The sequence below is a fragment of the Agelaius phoeniceus genome, chromosome 5 (assembly GCF_051311805.1).
Source record: "Agelaius phoeniceus isolate bAgePho1 chromosome 5, bAgePho1.hap1, whole genome shotgun sequence".
Taxonomy (NCBI): Eukaryota; Metazoa; Chordata; class Aves; order Passeriformes; family Icteridae; genus Agelaius; species Agelaius phoeniceus.
The window spans coordinates 3,493,115-3,518,775 of NC_135269.1; the positions used below are offsets into that span (position 1 = coordinate 3,493,115).

The 25,661-nt window shown below is 40.0% G+C and overlaps 1 protein-coding gene across 1 annotated transcript in view; it reads right to left on the minus strand.

Moving 5' to 3' along the window:
- The window catches only part of DERA (deoxyribose-phosphate aldolase), a 49,655-nt gene that overhangs the window by 6,377 nt on the left and 17,617 nt on the right, over nucleotides 1-25,661 (minus strand). The window contains exons 6-7 of the mRNA XM_077178131.1: nucleotides 20,768-20,896; nucleotides 2,520-2,632 (exon numbers count right to left, since the gene is read on the minus strand). Of these exons, the coding sequence (XP_077034246.1) occupies nucleotides 2,520-2,632; nucleotides 20,768-20,896 (242 nt within the window). The remainder of the gene's footprint in view (nucleotides 1-2,519; nucleotides 2,633-20,767; nucleotides 20,897-25,661) is intronic.

Here is a 25,661-nt window from a genome sequence, read left to right on the forward strand (position 1 = left end):
TTCAGAACTCCTTCCCCTTTCAGCAGATTCTGAAAGCTCTTTTCTTTGCAAAAAAGCTGACAAAGACAAGCCTGTCCTCTCCTCCATTTACCAGCTTTCCAAACAGCACATCTGACTGCCATAAAAACGTAAAAAGGAAGGGGGGGTTGGAATTTAATTCAAGAGCAGTACAAAGTCCAGCTACCACTTTCCTGCTGTTTCACAGTATTTCATTATTTTGCTTAATAAGTTCATCTCCTCAAGAATTTTCTCTTCACCTTACATTATTAAAAGTAATAAGTTTTTCTGGATTGGGGGTTTTCCCAACAGAAAAACCAATTTATGTATGTCCTTCAATAATGACAGGAAAAGATTATTTCCCATTATATTGCACACTTTTCATATCACCACCACAGCTTATCAGTCAATAAATGTTACTCTGCAACTTGTTCCTTTCCTTGAAGAAGTTTAATTTCTGTATTAACCTGCTTTTCCCAGGCAACGCCTTGCTAGAAAGCATCCCTACAGCAGCAAAATTAGTTTGTTAAAGAAACCATTTAGAAATTTCTTGTCACTGATAATATTGTCTTCAGTTAATAAAAGTACATGAAGTCAGTTTACATCTAATTCACTGGCACACACATGCACACGGACAGAAGCACTTACTCTTAATAACACATTTCATACCTTGAATGCCTCCTTTGAAAGCAAAAGGTGAATTCAACATTTATATCCAATTATGGGGACAAAGCTGGGCTAATGCAGCTTGTGGCACCCAGCACTGGTGCCCAGGGGGGTCTGCCCCAGGGATCTGCCTCACATTGGGGCAGTGATGGTGCTCCCACAAAAACAAGACTATTGGAGCTCTCAAATTATTGTGTGGCAGAGAGAGAGGCAGGAGGGGAAAAGGAGGAGTGGGGACTGTTGGGAAGGATGAAAGTTTAACAAGAAAGTCTCACAGATATATATGTTTGGCAGAAAGATTTCTGAATGAAGAGTCTGATGAAGGAATAGAGATGGAAGCAAGTTTTGATACAGAAGAAAAGAATTGCTGAGACAGTTTTACTGGATAACCAAGGAGGCAAAGAGTGTGTTAGTTAGGAGGGGTTTTTTTGGCTTAGAGCAAAGGATAAACCCACCTCAAACAAGAAGATGTTTTTACCAAGCAGAAAGAGAGCACAGGCAAACAAGTCAGCAGATGCTGCAAGTAGAAAAAAGGTCTCAGAATCTTCCACTGCAAGAAAACTGAAAAACAATTTTAAGCTTAAACTGTATGTCCTAACTTTTAGTGACTGGAGAATAGTAACATGAATATGGTAATTATAATAGTTATGATAGGCTATAGATTAAAGTTGAGGTATAGGTTGGTCCTACTATATTAAGATGCTCAGCAAAGAAAAGTATATAATGCATTGTAACCTAAACTAAGGGTCTGCAGGCCTGCCTGCAGCTGGAGCTGACAGCTGTAGGCACAGGCTCTGTCACCCACCACCCTGGACTGCTGTAACTCTTGGATGGAATAAACTGCATTTTGGATACAATAAACTGATTTTGTAGAGCCCCTGGAGCCCCACATCCCTCATTTCAGGTCTTACAGAGACAGCCCAGGGTTCCATGCTGGCCTCATCTAGATGGCTGCAGAGAGTGGATGGACACACCTCCAACCTGGTGTCACACATTCCTCAGGCCCTGACAGCCCCTGAAGCCTTCTCAGCCCCCCTCCCACTGCTCATCCCATGTGCTGACACTGACACCACCTGCAGAAGGGACAGAAGGAGAAGCTGGAGAGGAGGGAAGGGTGGCCAGAAATGGGGGGAGGCTCTTAGCTGGAGATATGGTTTCTACCTTGGTGCTGAAGGTGAGGACAAAGCCCACTGCTGAACACCAGCACCAGATCCAGCTGGCAGCCCCCACCTGCCCATGGGAAAAGGAAGGGAGAGGTGGCTTAAACCCTCCTGGGAATCTCCTCCTTTCTCAGTGTTGCAGCAAAAGGATGAATGCACAGACAGTTCATCACTGGCTTTGCTGTACATTCCCCTTTTCTCCACTGACCTCACCTGACGGTGACCTGATCAATAAATATAATGTTCTTTCAACCCCTGTTTCCCCTGTCCTTCCTTCCATCCCAGGCAATGGGATACAGCTGGATCTGCCTCCCTGTCCCCTTGGAAAGCCTCTCTGTCAAGGGAGGAAAGAGCAGAATGTATCCTTTGGGTTGCCAGGACAAAGTCAGAAAACACAGTTCTGTACATTGGACAGACTCGATGGCTCTACATTTGTATAGCCTGCTGATGTTTTTGGGAGCATGTCAGGCACTATCAGCCCTGTTAGTAATGGACATGACTACCTAAATGGTGAAAAAAAAATTCAAATCCAGATGCAGCAGGGACAGCTTTGATTGCATGAGATTTTATGGAATGAAGTCACAGCTCTTCAAGGGAGGAAACACAAAAGTAAAAAAGAAAATACAAATATTAGCAAATCGATCCTATTACACTCTTATTTCTTTGGTTAATTTTTACAGAGGAAATGAGAATTACCTTGTAGCCAGTTTTCCAGTAGTACTCCTTAATGGCTCGCATCATGACTATGCCAACGGGAAAGGTGGCGTTTTCCACCTCCTTTCCTGTAGATGTCTTTATAAAATCAGAACCTGAAAGGAAATAAAATGTTTTATAACAGTTTTAGAACAAGTTTTGAACATACAGGTTCACAGCCTCAAAGATGCCCTCCTGCTTCACAGCAATTCTGAAGCATTCCTTTACACGTATGTCCCTGTGGTGTATATAAATCAACACTTCAGTATTTCCACAAGGATCTTTGAGAATAGAAATTATTTGCATCAGGTTTTTTCATTTAACTTTGCATCTACTTGGTCTCAGGTCTGACAGTCTGCTATTGTATCTCCTGCAGCTGTTTTTAAGAGAAGGGAAAGATATCTCATATGTGTTTACTAAACCAGCTGTGTAACACTGTAAACCAAGGGAAAACTCCCCTTTTATGCATTTAGCAATTGTAACATTGCAAGTTACTATACTTAAATCCACAGTATGATTTAATGCAGCAACAAGGTCAAAACATCTGTGTTCTTTAAAGAACAAGAGCTAGCCTTGGCTTATTTTTTTTTTCCTGTTTTCTCACTAGTGAATAATATTCTCTACTGCCTGTCTTAATACTTGTGTAACATTCTTGTGTATTCTTGCTGTTTTGCCTTGGCTTGAAAGAAATCCTGAAGCACAGTGTAACAAAAAGCTAAGAAACTAACAAGAAATAATGTGCCTTGCAGGGCATAATCTAGCATTGACAGAACACAATGACAAAACTTCTTTAATTTCATTAGGACGCACTTCACCCCTAGGAACCTACTTCTTAGAAAAGGTGTACTGTGGGATCATTAATTATCAAAAGTAATTGGGAGAAGAAGAGGGATAATTCAAACATCATGTAGTAGTGCATCATCCACTTAAGTCAATTGGAACTGCATCTGCTTCCACTTCAAATTTGGCTTGGGGTCCGTTTTGTCTCTTATGTGAATGATGATGCCTCTACAACATCCCCTGGAGGAGGGAAGGGAAGTTTCAGCACTGGCTCCAAGCAAGGAGTTGCCTTGACTACGTTGTGTGAGCTGCAGCACACTGCAGAGAGAGCCTCCCCGATGGCACAGCTGATGGGCACACAGCTGGGGCTCAGCCTGAGGGCAAGGCAGCACAAAGCCAGGCGTGTTCCTCTGGCTTTAAACACAACCAAATGGCACCACCAACTCTGGGGTTTCTGAGACCACACAGTTTTCCCTGTAGGCTTCCTGAGCAGGCACCACGTCAGGCCAGCAGTGGTTCAATTGCACCCTCCTGTGACAGCTCCCATTCTGGAGAGAAACAGCAATTTGCAAGAAAGGTCCTAACTCCACAGAACGTGCAATGTGCAAAAGAGGCAATTAATAGTTGATAGGGCTTTGCAGAGAATGGAGCACACAGGAGAGACAATTGACTTGCACATTTCAGAGCTGCTCCCTTCCAGAGAGACACCACGGACATCTGATAGTCACATTAGAACAAGGAGCAGTGCAAGTGTAACTTCAACATCACCAAATTATATTTTTAATTTCCCTTTCGAAATGTAGCACTTAAAGTCCTTCAGTGCAATACTTCTCATTTTTTCTGCTATAAGGTAAGTCAAAGCTTTTATAAGTCTTATAATTACAAGTCTCTATGGTACAGTTTCATTAAAAACTTTCATTAAACAACAGCTGCCCTTGTATATGGTCCTCTAATCAATTTGGTCAAACAGAATGACTTCTAATCAGCTGTTGATAAAAATAGAAGATGAAATTTTAATTCTAATAGATTAACCACAAACTCAAGATAGTCTTCAAAATCCATCTAGTTCTATTCTCCAGTGGATTTAACGACTATTCAGCAACTCATTACTAAATAGAACAAGATGAACATTTTCCAGTTCATTAAAGAAATGTACTATGTATTTTTGCATTGTCCTCATGATTCGTTACAGGGAGTCTTAATTACAAGATAATGGATAATGGTTATTAAATGCAGACTCCAGTAATGAAGCTCTATTCATTTGCGAGCCTCAGAGACTGCAAAGAGGGGAAAATAAAATTACTAGCTTCAAAAGATTAACGGATCAAATTATTATTCAATTTTGAAAATCTCATTCAGACTTCATAGAAACAAGAAGAGATTAAAAACTAGTATTAGTACAAAAGTTGTGCATTTATATATTTATTTTTAAATAATATCTTAAGGCTATTATGAGAATAATCAGCTTTAGATGTGATTATTAGACAAACATACAGCCAATTAAGTAGCATCCTCTAACAATGAAAACAATACATTTTTATTTGCTGAACAAATTCTTTTCATGGCACAAGAGCTTGCTAGCAGGACTGCAGGCAGCCTCTTGCAAAAGACAGAGGACACACACTAGCACAGAGAGCCACAATGGAAGGTGCTGTTAATGTTTGGATTTCAGCAATGAAAAGGGGCATTTAAAAATCAAGTGCTGACATAAAAGGCACCTCATTAAGCAAACTTTGTGATAATATGAGAGTTTCACCCAGTCTATTTCTTATTCAAGTTTCCAAAATCAAGTTTAAGGAATTAAGTTTAGAAGGAGTTTCACCAGGAAATTTAGGTGATGATTTAGAAGCCTGAGTTTTATCACCCATCTTCTCATCTTCCTGTGAATAGATACACTCAAAAAAATCAAGGCTAAGGCTAAAATACACACTGCATGCTTTCCCCTTCCTTAGAGTAGATTACATGATTCAATGAAGCATTAAATCCAAGATTTCACAAAATCAGTAATTCCGGGTGGATTTCTAGGCCTGGTGAGCCTGGAAAAGACCACACTTTCTACTTTTATTTTCCAGTGTGAAGCCACAAGAGTACATTTCCTTTCAAGGCTCCAAGTCAGGTGAGACTCACTGAACCAGGGAGATGGGATGAGCTCAGCTCAGAACATGGTGCAGCAGCACCAAGGTTGTGGGTTCAACACAAGCAGTCCATTCACTTCAGAGAAAATCCATTATATTTTTTCTGTTCTAGATACACAGCCCTGTTTATGAATGCTCTGGTCTCCCAAAAGGTCAGCAGAGCTTCCAGAACTGGCTTGCCCTGTGGCTATCCTGTACATCTACAGAGATTTCCAGCCCACTGGAGCAGAGCATGAGAAGTGGAGAATCTTATTCAGATGACAGCATCCAGGAAACACACTCTGATTCCATAATTAAGCAATAAGGAATAATAAGCAGTATAGCAATTCTGGAGTAATCACAACCTTTTGGTTGGGAAGTGTTTCAAATGCCCTTGGGGAATGATTATCTCCTGATACCTACAGACTCTGTGTTGCTGCCTTAGTCTTAATAAAGAACAAAGATGTGGCTGGCAGTTTGAAACAATAGTTTAGAGAGAGATGCTTGCAGAGGGACAATTATGCTGTGCTACTCTGTAAGTATTTGCAATGAGCACAAATACATCTTCATTGCTGCAACTGAGTTATAACAATATGCAGTGGCACAGGGAGAACACAAATCCTTCCAGGACTTCCAGGACTGGTGGCAAAAAGTGGCATTCTACTCAGAGAACCTGCAAACCCACCTGCTGTTTTTGCTGACAAGGCAGCAGTGACAAAATAGTACCCTATCAGATGAGCATGAAGTCCCATTAGCAAGTCATCTTTCTATTTTATGAGCACCCAAACTAAGGGTCTCCAGATTCACACACAAATTAGCCTTACTAGGGGTGACCAGGTTAACAACCCTCTGAAAATAAGAGGCAGGGCAAGATATAAAAGGCTAATACAGCAGCTTATTCTTGTCAGTTGAGTCATCCTTAATTGTCCCACTTACATGTCTTCATCCTGCTCCAGCAGAGAGATAAAATACATTCCCCCTTAGCTTAACTTTGCCATGCAGGAGAAGAGAATACAAAGCTGTGACAACTCACTCTAGCAGCAGCTCAGCAGGTAGCTTTAGCTCCATGACACGAGGCTACACTGCCAGACCACCTGGTTATGTGCCAATGCATCTTTTCACATGGCTGTGCCTCAGCTGCCATTGAAAAATGCTGGTTTATAACTTGGTCTGTTATCACCAGAGAACTGCCCGTTTTTTGCAACTCTTTTTGAAAAAGTGCCTGCACAGAGGGGAAAAAAACTAAAAATCCCATCATAGGGGTCCATGTTTAGTGTCTGTTTACAAGGAGGACAACCTTCTGAAAACCCATCCTACCATCCAAGCTTGGTTTCTAAGACTCAGAATGGATGCTCCCTTTCTTCAACAGCACCTCCAGTAACAGGGGCTCTGCAGGCCAAACGATGCCCTCAGGAACACTTACACATGCACACAAAGGGACAAATTATTGAGTCCATACTTGTGCAAAATTCCCTGCAGATGATGTCTGAAAGAATTCAGCCTTGCTGAATTATGCATGGCTTGCTAATGCACTGTTGCAGCCTCTACCACAGGTCTCCACAGAATACTATTATTAATTAGTATTAGTTTCTTGTGTGCTCATTTAAAATGTTTCTTTAGAAGGTTCAGCAGGAAGAGCCATGGCACCTTCTGTTGCTCAGCTGCACAGCATAGGCACTTGCTATTTTTAGAGCATTCCTTCCAATCCAATCCAATCCAATCCAATCCAATCCAATCCAATCCCTGTGTGGCATGGAGCAAGAGGAGATAAATAATTGACATGTGCTACAGGTACAGAGGACAGCTGGAATCCCTGTCACTGGTGGCTCCTGGCTTGGAGCCACACTGAATCCCAGAAGGGAACATGCTCCCAGTCACCTCCCTGCATTGCCATGCAGCAGCAGGGCTGGGATATGCCAGGATGCAGGAGTTCAGGCAATTGTGTGCTGCTGGAACAGCCATTCCTCTTCCTCTCCAAAGAGGAAGCAGCAGGAGTGACTTGTTATGGGACAACAAGGAAGTTTAAGGAATTCCTGTATTGTTATCTGCTTGTTAAATCTCATGTTTCTTTACCAGGATTCCATTTTCCTTCTTTAAAAGGGTGTGCTACATACTGCACTCAGTATATGACCTACATTGACCTTATCTCTTTTTGCAGATGGCACTACTGGAACTGCTGAAGCAGTTTGCCTAATGACACATGACAAGCCAAAGGCAGAAAGAAGAACTAAATCAAGGAATCCCAACAACTAATCCTAACCTTACTATCACTGGGAAAAACCAGATCTTTCTCTCAGCTTAACCACTTGCAGTGCTGATTTCCCCTACAAGCCATTCTGTGGGCTATTTTTTGCCACTCAAAATACAAGAGACATCAGTAGAAAACTCCCTCTCTAGCACAGTGCACCCAGGGCAGGAGGCAGTGCTGGTGGCACAGCTCTGGCCCCAAATTCCCAAATCCATCCACTCCTCCAGCAGTTACTGAAGAAGAAACATAAAGCTTGGCCTCTCCTTTCAGACTGAGTGCCAGCACTCTAAGCACTGAGCCACGTGCTCTGGCTAGGATGGGTGAAAAACCAAAATGCTGTGGAAGAAACTCGATTTAAAAATCTCCCCCTTTAGGCTTCCTTTACCAACACTGAAATTCATTGCATCACTTCCTTGTTCACACTTAAATTAACCTAAACAATGATAAACTAGCTGAAACCGTGATATAATTAAAACAGCACTGGTCTAGGTCAGGCTTTTTCCCTCTTGGCATTCTTGGTTTTGGATCAATACATCTCAGCCTCTCAAAATGTTGTCCTGCACATGACATATTACAGACTGAGGCTAAACCCCTGATATATCTACCAGTAAGCACTGCAATTTGGAAGAAAATAATAAATATGCATGATGGCTTAGAATCACAGCACTACGTGGCATATTGCATTCCATGCTTTAGCAACCACATTTAGCTTTGTGCTTTTTAACGTTGATAACAACTTTGAAACAAATATGTTAACATTAAAGCTCAGGTACATTTACGTATGGTCTATTAGCTTGTAACAAAATTACTCAAATTGAAGAAATAGCTGTTTAAAATCAATTTGGAAATACTCCACACTGAATACAGCAAGTAGAAAATCAGTCTACTTTATCAAGAAGGTGCTATGAATGTTAAAGATTTAAAAAAATTCACCATCCATAATGCAGCCAAAATCATGACACTTCAATGTCATTTTGAGTGTTTTTCAACACTTGATGTTAAAAGCAGTTTAAGATTCTGTTCCTACGCTAACCCAGAGAAAGGCAGGATTGATTTTTGAGATTTAAAAGTCCATGTCTTAATGCTGCAGTCAGAATCCATCCAGCATGCAGCCTCTTTGTCATGCAGAGGACAAACAGCAGCACCAGCCCCTCTTCCCAGTGTCCCCTACAACCAAAGGCAGCTGGCACAGATGAAAGCTCCAGTACCAGGGGGATTTCGAGGATCAAAGGTCTTTTCCTTGAGCAATTGGAAGGGTCAATGTTTTGGCTTCTGGCTTTGCCTGAAAACCAAAAAAATATAAGGAGCCAGATCTCACCAGACTCATCTGCGACCTGTTTGTTTCCACCTGCCTTTTACAAATCAGGCAGAACAGATTTCTTGAGGGCTTGCACAGAGGGATAAATATTCCACTTTGGTGATCACTTGATTACCAGGAAAATGTGAGGCACTTTTAGCTTATTTTTTATGACACTTGAACACCTTCAACACCAACAAGTTTTAAACATGTAGATTTTATAATGGACTTACTGGATTCTCCTAGTGCAACAAATATCCAAAGGACCTTAAATCACCCTGGATGGCCTTACCTATACATGTAAGGCTTCACAATGCTTGTTTTTAAAGGGCATCAATCTTACTTAAAGCTGCCACTTTCCAAGAAATTTTGCTCCTCAAAGTGTTACCTTTTTCCTTCTCCACCTTGATAATTTGGCATGCAACAAAACTGCAAAAGCCCACATGTGCAGGCTGCAGTGTAGATGAGAACTTCCAGATGCTTTCACTACTGTCAGTAGGGTTGTTCTGCAATGCTTCCATCTCTTCAGGCTGCCTGAATACCAAAAACCTGCCAGCCCCCTTCAATGAAAAGAACAACCAAAACCCCTGACTGTGCAGCCACACTCCAAGCAGGAGGCACCTCTCTGCTGGTGTCCAGAGAAAGACACTCCTGGTTTTTTAAGAAATCCTTTTTCCCTCCCATTGCATTATTAACAATGCTTACATGGCAAAACTAACAATTTTATTTCAAAGGGATGCTTTATGAAGGTGTGTTGCTGATAAATTCAGTCAGACTTTTCTGGCATAAGCTCATACTGAGCACTACTTGAATGAAGGAAATAAAAAAGACCAGTAAGCACCATCACAAAAAAAGGGAGCAACTCTTAAAAAGGTATTTAATGTGCCAGGGGATGGTTTTTTCACCTCCCTTTATCAACAGCCTGTGTGCTGATCTTACCACAGACTGCAATTATGGTGAGTATCTCAAACCAAAAGCATCAACAACCTGATTAAACAACTGCATTGGTGTTGGTTATTAAAAAAAAAATTATTGAAACCGATAGAGAAATGCTGATTTCACCTGTCCACTGGGCAAACAAAGATGATATTCCAGTCTTCAAGTCTACATTTTATATATAGGTTTTACATTTTTAAAAACTTACACTAAATATATATGATCATTTTGAACTTTGGCATTCCAGTCTTTTTACTGAAATACTGTGAATCAAAGAAATTGAATATCAAACTCTCTTTGTGCTAGATGTATATATATCCTCATAGGTATTTAGTGGCAAATTATTAAGTGTCACTATTCATTGAGACAGCACATTTTAGATCTTTCTTACAGGGAAAAAAATTAAAATAAAGCAAACCTATCTGTGTAAAATTTGCAGCAACATTTCAGAGCCTCACTCTGGTATCAATGTGTCCTGTATTGTAAGATAAGTGTGTATTCTATTTGCCATCTGTTAGAGGTAGGGCAGTTATCTTCTATTCACTGGGCAGTTTTTTCTTTATCTCTTCCATAACCAATCCTCCCTCCAGGAAATCTCTTCCGTTCATGGGCCATTAATTATTAATTATCTTCTGTCCATGGCCAGTGAATGTCCCTGCATGGCTGATCAAATTCCATCATCCCATGGGGAGATGCTCTGCCCAGGGGAGGAACCAACCATTCCTACCTGGATGCAATCTGAGGTTTGGGACACCACAGCAGCCTTTGCCCAGTGCATTGCCAGAGGAGCAGCTTTCTGCTGTCCTGCATTCCCAGAGGGAGCCCAGGCCCATCTCCAGCAGCCCTGGAGCTGCAGAGGAAAACTCCCCCCTTGTGCAGGATCCCTGCTCCAGCAGAACCACAGCTGGCACTGCAGGAGGGCTGAGCCCCCATGGGATTGGGCTGTGCCACCACCCTCACCCACAAGGGGTGAGCTCCTATTCTGACTCTGGCAGTAGTTTTTTTTTGTTTGTACTATTGCATTGGTATTTTTAGTTTACCTAGTAAAGAACTCTTATTCCTATTCCCATATTTTGCCTGAGAGCCTTTTAATTTCAAAATTATAATAATTCAGAGGAAGGGGGATTCTCATTTTCCATTTCAGGGGAGATTCCTGCCTTCAAACACCTGTCTTTTCAGACCAAGACACAATGACTTCACTCAGATGTTCAGAAACAGAGGTGGTCAAGCAGAACATCCCCTGTGCTGTGCTGAGTTGTCACGTGCCAAACTGCAGAGACAGGGACGGCATCAGCATTGCGACCACCCCGCCTGCACCTTTCCTTCTGGCATAAACAGCAAGAAAAGCCAGGAGGAATTCTGTGTTCAGCATTTCCCAACATCAAATCACACACAAAGGTGTCTGATAAGTATTTACATTGGAAGATGCTGTTCTGGGGTGAAGTACAGCGGTGTTACATATCCCTTATCTATGAACTAAGCACCATATTCACTTCCATGAGGGCTTTAAGGCCCCCAGACATTAGCCCAAAGCAAAACCACATTGTCTCCATTTAATTACCTATCTTTTCATACTTACTGTGATCCAAATGACTGAGTTAAACAAAATGGTTGCTAGTAACAGGAGACCATTGATAACCAGCAAGCTGAGGTGGGTGTACGTGCACAGAGTTCAAAAGAAAATGATGCTGCTGCTTGCTGTTTACTTCTCCAGCATGAATTTATAAAGTGAATTAGCAAGAATTAAAAGGATTAAAGTCCCAGGAACCGATGAAGTCAAAGAGAAATAGAAAATGGATTCACTCCTAAAAAGATAAAATTATTTAACAACTTATTAAAACAGTTCATCACTGTAATTAAAATCCAAGTGCTTAGAAAAAAGTGCCAAAAGAAAGGTAATTATTTATGAGGAGACTTTAAAAAGCTATTCACAGTGAATTTGGGAGAGAATCAGCCTGAAAGAGTTGGTAGTAAAAGGAAATTGTTTGTTTATTCATAAAACTTATTTTGGTCTAGCCTACCACTAAGAATCCCTAACATCTGCTCAATGGCAGCTGTAAGTAACATTAGGAACACTCAGCCAATTTATATCTTTCCTTTTTATTAAAAAGTAAACAGGTCTTTTTAAATTATTCACTAGTAAATTAACATAAAAATCAGTGCTCTATCTAACCACATTTTGTGGAAAGGCATCTACAAGCTTTGCCTGATTGTGATGATCTCAATCTTTCTACATTTCACTGACTACTTTACTCTTTATGTGGTGTCCCACCTAATTTAGCAAATGAAAACCTAGAAAACTTACAAGCCATACAGGAGTCACTGCCATGAGTAGTACAAAATGCATCACTGATACCTCAAAAGCCATATTAGTTGCCTCCTTCTGACTTTAACTGATTGTGTTCTTATCTTTCCTTTGAACAAAAGTCCCCCTCAAATAATCTCAGATCTCTCCTGCTTCTTTCATGAACAAGGCATTCATTAAACAGCAACAAAATACAGTGGTGTTACTGATTAATAATTATTTGTTCTTATCTGCAGCACTTTTATACTTAGATGACAAAGTGCTCTGCATGTTCCCATGTTTCACTCCAAAACTGAGTTCTTAAGACAGTAAAAAAAGGCACAGGAACACTCTAAACCTAAAAGCTTCTCTTTACCTCTCACTAACTTTTTTTCACTCAATCTCTTCAACATTTTAGAAGAAAAATATATTAATTTCTTCTTGAGTTTCTCTCCCAGCTTCAGTTCTTTATAATAGAAGCAAGTGCCTGCAAATTAACTCACCAAGACATTGTTGAAGGGCATGGAAGCAGCTCTGCTTATTTTACTAGGATTTTTTTGTTTTACTTCTAGGGAAAAAACAAGCATTTCTGCAGTGCTCTCTGGAGACACTGAGTTTAAAGCTGAGCTGTAATTCTAGCCCAGGCACTGGAAATGGCATCATTACGATAGCACAGGGTCCACCCAGCTGAAGTTCCTGGAGGATTCTGCCTTGAAGCTGCAACTGGAGAGCTGCTGAGAAGCTGAATGTGCTGAGATCCAGAGCAGCTGCAAACACAGTGCCTGATTACAACATAAACCTAATTAGTTAGCTACCAACAGCATGGCTATGGTGTCAGGGTAGCAGAGAACCAGCTGAGAAATGCCACCCCTCCTCTCCCTAGGGACTAGGATTGCCAAGAAACACAGCATCCCTCTCCATCATGCCCCAACGAGCTGCTTCCACAGCCTGGGGTCAGCTCTGTTCCAAAGCTCCATTTATGAGGAAGGCTTTGTGCTTTGTGAGTTCTCCACAAATTCACTTTCCAGGACTAGTGGGAAGGAGGCTTTTGAAGATACATGACTCACAATTTTGTATTCCATAACTGAAGTTCAGTGTGATGCATGGAATATGGAGCATCATGCCTTGTTTCCTTTTTGGTCCATCACAGATGAATGAACAGTGACAAACTACAAGATTTCACTCCCAAGTTGTTTGGGATAGGCTGGTAAATTGGACATTGGACTGGCAGCATGACTGCAAAGGTGATGGAAAAAAGATATGATACTCACAAAGAGCTCCTGCTATCACCAAGGGGGAATCTTTTCTACATCTTAGATTTGGGGAGAACTCAACTTTAGGAATCAGCTGCAGATGTACACTGCAGAGAAATCACTTTATAACCCAAATAGCTAGCAGGAAAGAAACATCAAAGGTACAAAAGACAATCAGATGTCAGATCCCTGTTGACTTGCCATGAAGACTATGGCCTTTGCTGTCAATTCAGTCTTTGAAATATTCTCTCAGAAGGACTACTACAGACACCTCTGGGAAAGCTATTGTCTTTAGTAACTATAAAGTACAGGCAGAAATCTTAAATTGTCTTATCTGAGAGACACTGAATTTTAAAACTACAATTTCTGAAAAGGAGTTGGAAAAAAAAAAAAAAAAACACCAACAACAAAACCAAATCAGAAACATTTCCCAGGGGATGAAATTCCCAAGTATAGTGTCAAAGAAGGGAATATATTCCATTTTTTTCAATTTTTCACAATCTGAGCTCTAACCAGAGGAACACAGAAAGGCTGGGAGACAGACTCCAAGTAACCCAGGTACCTGCCAAGGAAATTCAAGTTCCTTGTGTAACTCATCAAAAACACTGCAAGTAACCACATGGGCAAGCTGGAAGAGTCTGTTCCCAAACACCACTGAAATGAGCATATTCTCTGATAAATGCTTTTGCATTTGACCAGCCCTGTGTAGCTCAGTGAGGAATGTGTTCATGCACCCCAGCAGGCAGCGGGGGTGTTCAGTGTTTCCTGCACTTCATGATGTAACACTTAAAAAAAAAAACCCAAATGCAGCATCAGCACCATTAGGACATGATTTGTTAAAGGCTCATGGATGTCTTTATATTGATATCAGTGTGTTTTAACAGGCAGCTTTAACACTCAGGTAAGGAAAAAAATCCATGCTCTCCTTATGGGAAACTTCTTGGTTTTGTGCTACTTTTATGGCTCAAGTGGTATTTCACTTCTGTTTGTGCTCATCTCTTGTTATGCCTCTTTGCTTTTCCCTGTGTCCTTATGATTAAATGGTATATTCAAGTGAGTATCCATAGTTTTTTAAAATAACCTAATGATGTTCAAGAGCACATATTCCTGATGTATTTTTCCACTCAACACATTTCTCTTTAAAAGTCTAAATCCACATTGCTGCTGCCATAAGCATATGTCTTCAAATTAGACAGGAACAACCAGTAGGCCCTGATACCTTAAAAAGCAACAACAACAAAAAAATCCAGGACCTACAACCCTAAAATCATGCTTAGTGTATTTCCACATCTATATTAGGTTTCTGTTAAGGAACTGGGTTTTCTAACTAGTGTTCCTACATGCAATCTCTTTTAATATTTCATAAGCCAATTTTATATAATTGATAGGTACAGTAAATTAAATATTAATTTCTATTTTTCACTGGTTTAGTAGAATTTAACACCTGCTACTGACAGAATAAAAAAACCTAACGTGAAATATCAAAGAAATAAATAGTACCCAATACATCTGTTGATTTTACATAATATTTCCATGTTTTAAAATTGCATTTTCTCAAACCATTACCTTCAATAGTGGAGCTTCACAGATGCAAAGTTTTTTGCCAGGAAGCCCTGTTATTTTGCTGGCATGTTTGACTGGAGCTATTCACTGTGCAACAATTTCTGAGCCTGAGGTGATATGAAACTTCAGAAGTTTTAGCTCGAATCCTAACAAGTTATTTAACATAGAAACAAGGTTTCATTCATGGGGAAAATTAACCCAACAGGGGTGCTTTCTCACCTCTTTGCATCAGCTGTTATAAATTGAAAGTATACCATTTAGATATTCCTTAATTAACACGTTTTGGAAAGATCTTGAATATCAGCAAAGGTAAAGTGCTATGCAGGCACTGAGGATAATTTGTTAATAGAAAGTTGATCCCTCTCAACAGTGTGTTACTCTGTCTGTAGCTGCTATTTCACAACCAAAGGATGGAGCATCAAGAACAGCCCCTTTCCTAAAGGTCGGGAAGCAGAAATCAGCATCCAAACCCTTGTCCTGAGAGAGAAGGACAAGCCTGGGATTTCTGAGGAGAAACAGCCAGAGCAGGGGCACAGGAACACACAGAACTCTCCCCTTTGGAAGGACATTTTGGGCAGAGTGCAGTGAGAACAGCAGGAGGAAAGGGACCTCCCTGCTGCTCCTGTGTGCTGCAGTGCACAAAGCATCACCTGGGAGCTCTGCTGGCTCCCACCACCACTCCCAGGACTGGCTGTACCAGGAAATCACAGCCAGCAGCTCCCACCAGAAACTTTCCAGATCTTCTCTTGCTCCATTTCCCAATTTGAATCAGGACCAAGAGCGTTCCATCTTCATGCACAGGCACAAAAATTTCTACCTTCTAACATTTCTGTTTATATCTTAATTTACTAAGCCTCACAGAGGTTCTATAAAACATGCAAATGTTAATTTTACACACAGAAAACCAGAGAGGCAAGTAGATTTGTCAAAAGTGATGCTGCAAGTCATTCTGTAACCTCAAACCCATCTTCTGGCTTCCTGACTTGGTATTCTGGTGAGAAGTGCTTGAAATAGCATTGTTCCTGTTTGTAAGGGGAGATGGTGGAGGGAGAAACTCAGGTGGTGGTGTGGGTAACACAAAATCAAACAAACAGGTACAGAGCTGACAAGTTTTACACTGTTTTACACTGGTATTTCTTCTTGGACTTCATTGGAGGGTACATATTCTTATTTTCTGATTACAGGAGAAGACCATCAATAGAACAGACTTTGCACAAAATTAGCAGAGTTGCCAGGCATCCTGCTCTGACAAATATGAATGGCCCCAAATAAAGATCTCCCCTCAGACATGGCTGTGTAGGCAGGCACACAGCTCAGTAAGCACATAAATAAATGCATAACAAAATGTGCCATTGCATGCACGTCTGGGTTTTTAACAAACTGCAAACAAATGAGGCTTCACTCTATGCACTCTAACTCTGTTCTCACTTCACAGACTCTTTGCATCTTTATTTTTCCCCCAACATCTTTGTTTCTCTCAAGTGTTACTTCTGTCCTCTACTTACCCATGCAGGGTTCTGTTGACTCAACTGGAAAGACTTTTCATGAAAGCCTGCCCTAGCCTGTCTCAACCACTTTCCATCATTCCTTCACTTCTGATTCCCTGCACACATATTCCTGAGTTCCAGACAGATTTTTAAGTCTCATTTCACATTCCTTCAAGGTCTGCTTTACTTAAGCCCCACTATTTTTTATTTTATTTCTTTTTCTTTTTTGCTACTAGTCTTTGTATGGCCTCTCATCAGCAATTCAAACCTGAGGATATTGTGATTGCATTGTTGGAACTTTTCAACTCCATGCTTATCTATCACGCCTACATTATTTCTAGTGATTAGCTGCAGTATCACTGTTAAGCTTGTAGGCAATTACCTCATTTAAGGCAGCATCCTTGTAGTGCCTCACTGAACATGCTGTTATCAGCATTTTCATACTGCTGGCTTTTTTTTATTTCTCCCCATTCTGTACCAGAACAAATGAAGTCACTTGTTTCTGTTCCAGCCTCTTTGAGGCTGATTGTATTTAAAGATACTCCATCTTTTGATCTTACACTTTATTCAAAAACTTTTTAGTCCATGATATCATTCAAAACTTTGAGACACACTGCCACGCTGCATCTTGGTTTTCCACAGTGTGTTTTGAGCTTGTTCTTTGCACTAAACTTTCAGTGATGTTAACTAGAGCACAACAATGATGTTGTGATGTTGAAGATGCAGAACAACCACAGACTATGCAGAATGCTGCAGCAGGCTGGGAAGTGATCAACTCCCAGTATAATTCCAGTATAATTAATAATTAATTAACTATAAGCAATAATTACTGTCCTGATAACCCCCTTTAAGCAGCCAACTACAACCACCTCTACACTCAGATAATGGCCAAGAAAGCCTCAGCCACCAGTCAGTGCCAAGTACTCTTCCCACACACTCCTGAGAGTAAGGACTCCCTGACCTGCCCCCAGCCCCATACTGGACCTCCAGACCAGAGCTGAACATCACCTGCCACCCTGGAGAGCATTCAGAGACAGATCACAGCCATAGAAAGGAGCTATTTCTGATTTCTGATGGATGTTTTACAGGTAGAGTGTGCCCTTTACAGACACACCATAAACCCAACACGGCTGTATTTCAGACAAATAAAAAGACACAAAGTGAAATTTTGTTTATGTGTTACCAAGCCTCCTTTCATTTGCAAATGCTCTGAGCTCTAAAAACTGACTTGGTATCAAATTACAGCTGAAGTTGTAGACTCATAATCAAATCAACACATAATACAACTCACATGCTACTGAATGGGGACCCCTTATTTTTGTATTGAGCATGAGACTTAAAGCCAGAAACTCACAACTGATCTCAGTTTGACTTTTGCTTTGTCTGTTATTATCTTTGTCTCATATTTCGTTTTGTTTCTTTTTAATTACTTTACTCTCTGTCCCCAAAGCAGAGTGAAAAATGCAGTCAGTTTTCTTGAGAAGCTCATGCACTCAAATCACCACCAGGACTTGAAGAAGCACAAGAAATGGCAGTGGAGGCCATAAACCCAAAATTCCCTGATGCAGTGCTAGGGGTTTGTCTCAGGCAGCTTTCCAAAATCGAGGTGCTCCCTTGGCAGTGGGACAGAAGCACTGCTGTGCAGAGCTCCCTGCCACCCTGCCCTCCTCAGCACTGCTCAGGTTATTCTTGCCAGGTGAGTCACTGGCCTTACAGGCATGTCAGCCGCCTTCACTCAGAAATAGCTTCTCAAATATTCCAGAAGAATTTATGCTGTGTCAGTCAAGTTGGTAAAGGTATGGTTAAAAGAATTTAAGACACCTGTGGGCTTCCTCCCTCCCATTCTGATGTCTTTCCCCTTGTGGACTTTACTAGAGAGGAAAAAGTAGCCATGGAGAATTATTTCAGAGAAAACAGGAGTCAGGAGCCATCAGCTTACATAGAGGAAAATTATATATAATATACTAGTTTATATAAAATTAAATATTTTTATATTTTTATTTATTTACTTATTTATTTTATATTTTTATATTTATATATAACTTTAATTATATTATATTAATAATATTTATACTATATAGTTAAATTATATCTTATTATATTTTATGTTCTTGTAGATATTACATAACATATTATATATAGTATATCATATAATATATAATTTACATATAGTATATATGTTATAATATATAATATATTTGATCTATAATATGATATATTAATAACAATTATAGATATTCTATATTATATTATTAAATATTGTTACTATAATATTAATAATTACTATTACTGTAATGATTCTGTATTATATATTATATTTTATATAATATAATATAATTTATATTATATAGAATATATTATACCCCTGGTGGCTTTGTGCTTCAGGACTCTGGTGAATGTGTGCATGCTCATCAAGGCACTGCAAACCTCTGTAACCCCAGGATTTTGTGCTCCCCATATGACAGGCTGGCATCATGGACAGTGAAGCAAGAACAGTTTGAGGACTGCACATCCCCAGTTGACCTGATACAACTGCATGCAAAGCAAGGCTGTAAACCAGATTACTGAGGCTGTGACCATTTAAAAAACACCCTAAAACACTGCCAACCAATCAAAAACCCCACACCCAACTAGTTAACCCTTTTTTGGAATAATTTTCAATTGTAATTCTTTGAAAACTCAGCTCACAATGACACATGAGAAGCACTTCTAACAGCACAGCTGAAGGAACTTTATTTTGCTGTAAAGGACAAGAGGAACTGGTCAGAGGCAGCAAAAACTTCTAAAGCCACTTTTTCAGTTGAATCCACCATACTATGGATTCACTTTCTCCCCAAAATGATACAAAGATACAAATAAAACAAAATTCAACTGGAATTTTAGGCTCTCAGCAGTTCTGCCAAGTTGGAGTCTGAAAGCCTGGCCCTCAATGGATGTATGTAGAGTGCAAATAAATTCTTATTTTTATGCCTACCCACACAGAAAGAGCAAAAGACTGAAATAAGGAAATTACTGGATATATTCAGATGGATAAGTATCTTGTAAAATGAATAACTAGGCAAGGAAAATCATTAACAATAGAGCCATCTGCTGTATTTCAAAAAAACTACACCAGCAAAATTCTGAAAATGCTAAAATGCTTTACAGGCTGAATTTCTCACTACTCAGTGGTAAAAAAAGTGATCACAATGATTAGTGCATCAGTTTAAATAAGAGGAAATGTGTATTTCTTACACCTCTTCTAATTAAAAGCAATATTTAGTGGCATAATACTGATCCTCTGTGTCTAATGATACTAATTGACATTGTAGCTGGGCTTGTTAGAAGCCTGAAATGCTCTCCATTCCACTTGAATCAAAGAAGCACAGAATTGTGTATGGTAACAGTGAGGTCAGCAGCAAGCTGAATATTTGTTTAAATACTGACAAGACACTTGATTATGTTTTTCTTGCTTTAATGTAAGAATTTCAAGTCTGAAGGAAGAAAAAAGGAGGGAAAAAATTAACATAAAAATGAGGGGAAGTTTAGAAGACAGACTAACCCAAGTGGTTCTCAGTCTATCTTTACACTTCTAGAAAGAAATTTGAGGAGCCCACTTTCAAGCACAGTGGGAAAAGCAAGCGCCAGGGAGCCAATTCCCAATTTTGCATCGCTGACATAGCACTAAAACACAGACCTATAATCCTGGTTCAGCTAGGAAAAGTTGTACCAAAGCTGCAAAGAGAGAATGTACTGCTGAAAATCTGGGATCAAATGGGTGCTAAACTAAGAAAAATGTAACAAAGTATGCACAGGCCCTGGGAACTCTGTCCTGTTCTGGAAGGTTGGTTTCCTGAGCTGCCCTCTCAGAAGTGGTTAGAAGTGATCACAAACAAAACTGAGAGCTTTTGGCACGAATCTGTGCTGGGAAGTTCCCCTTGCATTTAAAACAAGCTTGTGAGCCACCTTCCCACATCCTAGCTGTACATGACCACAGCTGCCTCCACAAGTGTGTCTGCCCCACATGCCTTTATTGAATACTCTGATCAGATCAGATGTTTGACAACGAATTTTACTTGTTCCTACAACCCTTGCCATTCAGCAGTTTCATACTTGACATTTCATGCAGTTTTTTGTAGGTTACACAAAACAAGTGACACTTCATTACTCCACCTGCAGCTTCTGTAATTGCTACACAAATTTTTTCCACCATCGACAAAACCAAACTTCCACGACTGGAATTTCTTAAAGCCTCATAAATAATATAGCAAAGACATTCTTAGCTTAAAAGGAGAACCAAGGGTATTTACCTGCCATCATAGCTATCATACTGGCTTTGTAGACATTGGCAAAGGAGCCCAGTTCACCTGTGGCCAAGATTGTTTTCATGTGAGCTTCTCCACAGGCTGCACGGCACAGACGGATCTCCTCGTACAGACCTGGGGATAAAAGCATGTGGGAATGATCAAAGTTGCCTGAGAGATATTTTCAAGTATGGCTGTAATTTCCACTTCTGGATTAATTTCCAATCTTATAATTAGTCGTAGCACTCAGGAACTTAAGTTTTGTAAGTTCAATAAATTACATGACTGGAGGTAATTAACAACGCCGTGCAGTTTCAGACTTTACCTAATAGCTATTAATGTCTGTTCTCTCAAAATACAAATGTACTAAATACCCATGAATACATCAGCAGTAAAAAATGCTGTGATAGTAAAGATTGATCTTAAACCAGCCTTCCCAGCAATAAATATGGTAGTACATTGAATCAATATTCAGAATAGCTATGTTTTCCTCTGCACCTGGCCAGAGGAACCCTCCCTTCTACCCTTCCTGGTAAAATTCAGCAGTGCTCCCACAAAAGTTTACACAGAGGGAGACTAAAAGAGCCAGAAACTAATGAAGCATTGCTGTCAGAAGTTGGCTGCTTGGGGTGTTTAAGATTGCTATTGTGTGGGGAGAAAAGCAGCTCTTACAGTGCACAGCCACCATTTCTGGATTTTGAATTTAAAAAAACCTAAGATGCAAAATAAACAAACAGGATGCTTTGCAAGAGGGTCCTTTTGACAAACTATACTCAATCTTCAATCACATAATCAAGAAGTTCTTTGACAGAAGGCTAAAACACAGCTTTAAATAGGTCTTGCTAAAACAGTCCAGGCTAGAAACACTTTTGGTTTTTTTTCAGCAATGCTAAACTTCTTTTCCCCTCAGCCTTTAAGTGAGACCTGGAAGCATGGGGCAGGGTTTGGCAGCTGTGGCAGGGCCCTCATCCCTCTGATGCCATGGGCACACCAGGGTGTCCAGAGCTGGAATTGCTGGGCTGGCCTTCTGAGACACGCTGCACACATTAGCAGACAACTGGCTGACGCACTTAGCAAGTCCCTTTATAGACACCAGGCTTCACCTTGTTTCTCGCTGTGTACCAAAGGTGTGAATTAATCAGAACTAGCATGCCGTCTAACATGTTTTATTGATCAATTGGTGATGCTCCAGAAACCTACATCAAATCGAGGCTCAAAAAGGAAACACAAAGGACCTGTGCTATTTTTTTTTTTCTGCATTTAATAACCCTGCTCATGTTAGATCCAAATGAAATCTCTTTTTGTGGAGCAACTCTTTTCCTGAAGCTTTTGAAAACCCAGAGAAAGCAGCTTTCTTCTTCTTCTAGTTTCGGTAACAAGAGGAAAAAGTTTTCCCTACCTTCGAGATACGCCACCAGAAATGTCAAAACAAAACCAACAAAATGTACATTTAGGTTGGATTCCATGAAAAGAAATTCCATCCTCACAGCTGTTGTTCCCTGGCACTGCAGCTCCAGCAGCCTCCCTTGCAGTTGGAAGGTGCTTTTACATGCAATTAACGTCAGGCTGGTTCGAGCAGCCTCGCTGCCTGCCAGCACTCATCATCCCACGGCCAGGAACCACTCAGGATCCTCAATCACCCGTGTCTGGCAGCTTAGCTGGGGTGGAGGAAAAGTGGGCACACTTCAGTGGGGCAGGTGTGTAGGTAAGAAATGCTGTTCTTTGTTCAGAGACCAATTATTGCAGACAACAGCTGACATTCAAAGGGCATTTTCAATAAAAGTACAGAGAGAAATGCAACTACATTTGGGGCAGAGCATCCCAGTCCCAGTGCAAGCTGGGACTGCTTTGATGCAGAACAAGTGTAAAAACTCCTGCTCCTTTCAAAAATAAAAAGAGAAGTTTCAGTACTCAGTCAGATTTAAAACAAGGCACAAATAACAGGATTATCCTGAAAATCTTGGGCAAATGTCTAAATGTCTAGTCAGGTACGCTTCAAAATGTACTCAGTGTTTCAAGGAGTGCTGGGCTTCCTGTGGGACAGCCTGGGCTGCCAAAAAGTCCAGCACTTAAGGACTCAGTTCCACCAGGCTGAACAGCAGCAGGATCAAAGCTGGGTGCTACAAATGCAGGAATATCTGTGAGCTGTGCAGAACACCAGCAACTGCCACAGCACACACAGCACCTCTGGTTAGCAGCAGCGAGTGGCACAAAGATTTTGGTCAAAAATCTCTCTCACAGGAAACCCTGCAGGCATATTTTCAACTAATGAGCTAAGAACACCATGGAGAGGCTGCAAGAGAATTTATTTTTGACTCCTAAAAACAAGGAAAAAGCAAAAGCTCTCAAAGCAAATGGCCAGTGCTCTCCAGCATATTAACCAATATTATCCATTCTAAAAGCAGTCTAAATCTTAAGCCAGGAAAAAAAAAAAAGAAAAGAAAAAAGCCAAGAAAATCCAAACCAATAAACCCATAAAAAAACCCCAAAGCAAGCCAACCTATATAGAATGTACCTGGAGCCAGCTGCTCACAAATACAGTGTGCAGTATCTCTACTGACCCAGCTGTTAAAATGGATGTGACATAAGAACTCTTCTACTTTGCACCACTTGAGATACCTGACAGTTTTCATGAACTTTAGATCTGCTTTTACTAGATGCATTTATACAAGTCAGAAAAAATCCTGTTTTGTAGGGAAAAAAAATGCTTTTGTAGCTGTGTTTTTAATTCCACTGTTATAAAACACAAGAGTTGTGTCCTTGTCATGTTGCTAACACTGTAAATGAACATTAGTACATTATATTGAATTTTAGCAACTATTAAATACAGCAGAGAAAATGTTCCTTCCATGTACATTTTCCAAGCAAAAATCCCTGATAATTTCTGCTAGCTGTAATCTGCACTAGGTTGTCTAGATGGTCTGTTACTTTGGTATAGTACATTAGTCCTAAAAATAACAATATAAAGGGGATAATCCAGATCTCTTACAAAGGAAATGAAAATATTAAAGAAGGGAAGAAACCACACTGCTTAAATATTTTTATGGAATAGCTCTTCTTCAAAAATGTGGTGATAAAATCACTTTTCTTTTAAAAAATTCAATTTTTTTGGTGTTTTTATCTAGTCAATGACAACAAATAGAAATTGAGATGAGAAGATATTTTGACTTCTGTTAGCCCAAAAGATCAAGGTGATTGTAACGGGCTGGAAACTGGAAAATGAGCTGGAGCCCCTTGTGTCTGGCATGTTAATGGCAGGTTTGTTAACAAAATGACAAGCACGAGGCTATCAGCACAACACAACCCCCTCACATATGTGCAGCTCCAGGGATTCACGTTCTGGAGACAGAGCTGGGCTTCAGGAGCCCGAGCTGCTGTTCCTGCCAGCACCAGACAGAATTTGTGCAGTGTCTCTGATTTTTTCTGGAAAAATCCCTTCGCCAGGATTTCTACTCCTGGGAAGCTGAGAAGCCGCAGAGAAAAAGGAAAACAATATTACCTCATTTGCTTCTCCTGTGTTTTTGCTGCTTTGGAATGTGATTGGAGATTGTTTATCCAACATGTGAATTGGTTTTACCTCATGACCAACCACGGTCAGGCTGTGTTGGACTCAGGAGAGAGTCACAAGTTTTTGATTAGTATCTTGTTAAGCCTTCTGTAAGTATCCTTTCTCTATTCTTTAGTATAGCTTTAGTATAGCATAATATATAATATAATATAATATATCATATACTATACACTATATACTGTATAATATATATATAATATATAATACACAATAGATATATAATTTATATAATTTATATAATTTATATAATATATAATTAACATAATAATAAATAGAATATAATAATAAATTAGCCTTCTAAGAATATGGAGTCAGATTCTCAATTCATCCTTCATCCCGGGAACCCAGCAAATACTGCAGTGCAGCAGGGCAGTCTGCACATCTAGAAATGGTAAATCCAGCTACAACCCTCCTGAACGATGTGGAGAGGCTTCTCCAAGGCTCTGGAGCAGGGAGTGTCTTCTGCCTGTGCTGTTTATGAAGTATGTAGCACAAAATAAGGTCCCGATCCCTGATCAAAGCCTCTAAACCCACACCTAAAATATCATCAGCAGTGAAAAGCACTTTTCATAATGGGGTTATACCATGGATGCAGCCATGCTCAAGTTTCTCAGAGTATAACTGGGCTGGGTTTTTTTCCCTTTTCTTACAGGAAAATTCAACTGCCACAGAGCAAATGATGGGTGAACAATGCTCCTGCAGCCACTGACAGTGTAGCATGTCCAGGTGTTTGCTAACAGCTGTAGAATTAGGAATTAGCACTGACATTACTGCACCCCACGCAACTTCAGGAGGTACAGCAAATGCTGATGATGGGGGGGAAAATTAATAATAAATAGATCCAATCTATTTTAACAATTTGTTGGTCAACTTGATCACTCCTCACATAAAGGCTCCACATTCTGTGTCTAAAGGAAGCATCCAAATTGATAATTTATGTTTAGTCCATACTTTGTCAAGTAATACAAGGCAAAAGCTGAGTAAACTACTTTAAAGTAGTATTGCTTTAAAAGCTAAAAGCTTATGAAAGGTATGTAAATTCATAAACTTTATCTCATTTCATGTTATTTTCTGATGTAATTTAGCTGTCCAATAAAGCTGCTTTCATACTCAGCATTATTTAAAAGATCTTAACAATTACTTCACAAAGATCTGGAAAATGCATTCTGAGTGTCATAAAGAGCTCCAGCAATATTCAAGAACTTCTTTAAAATAACTTGACATAATTGGACATACACTAAAATATTTAATAACCAAACAAGCCTTTGAAGCAAATCACAAAGCAACACTATTCTATTGTGGTGACCCCAATTATTGCACAGGCTAGAAGAA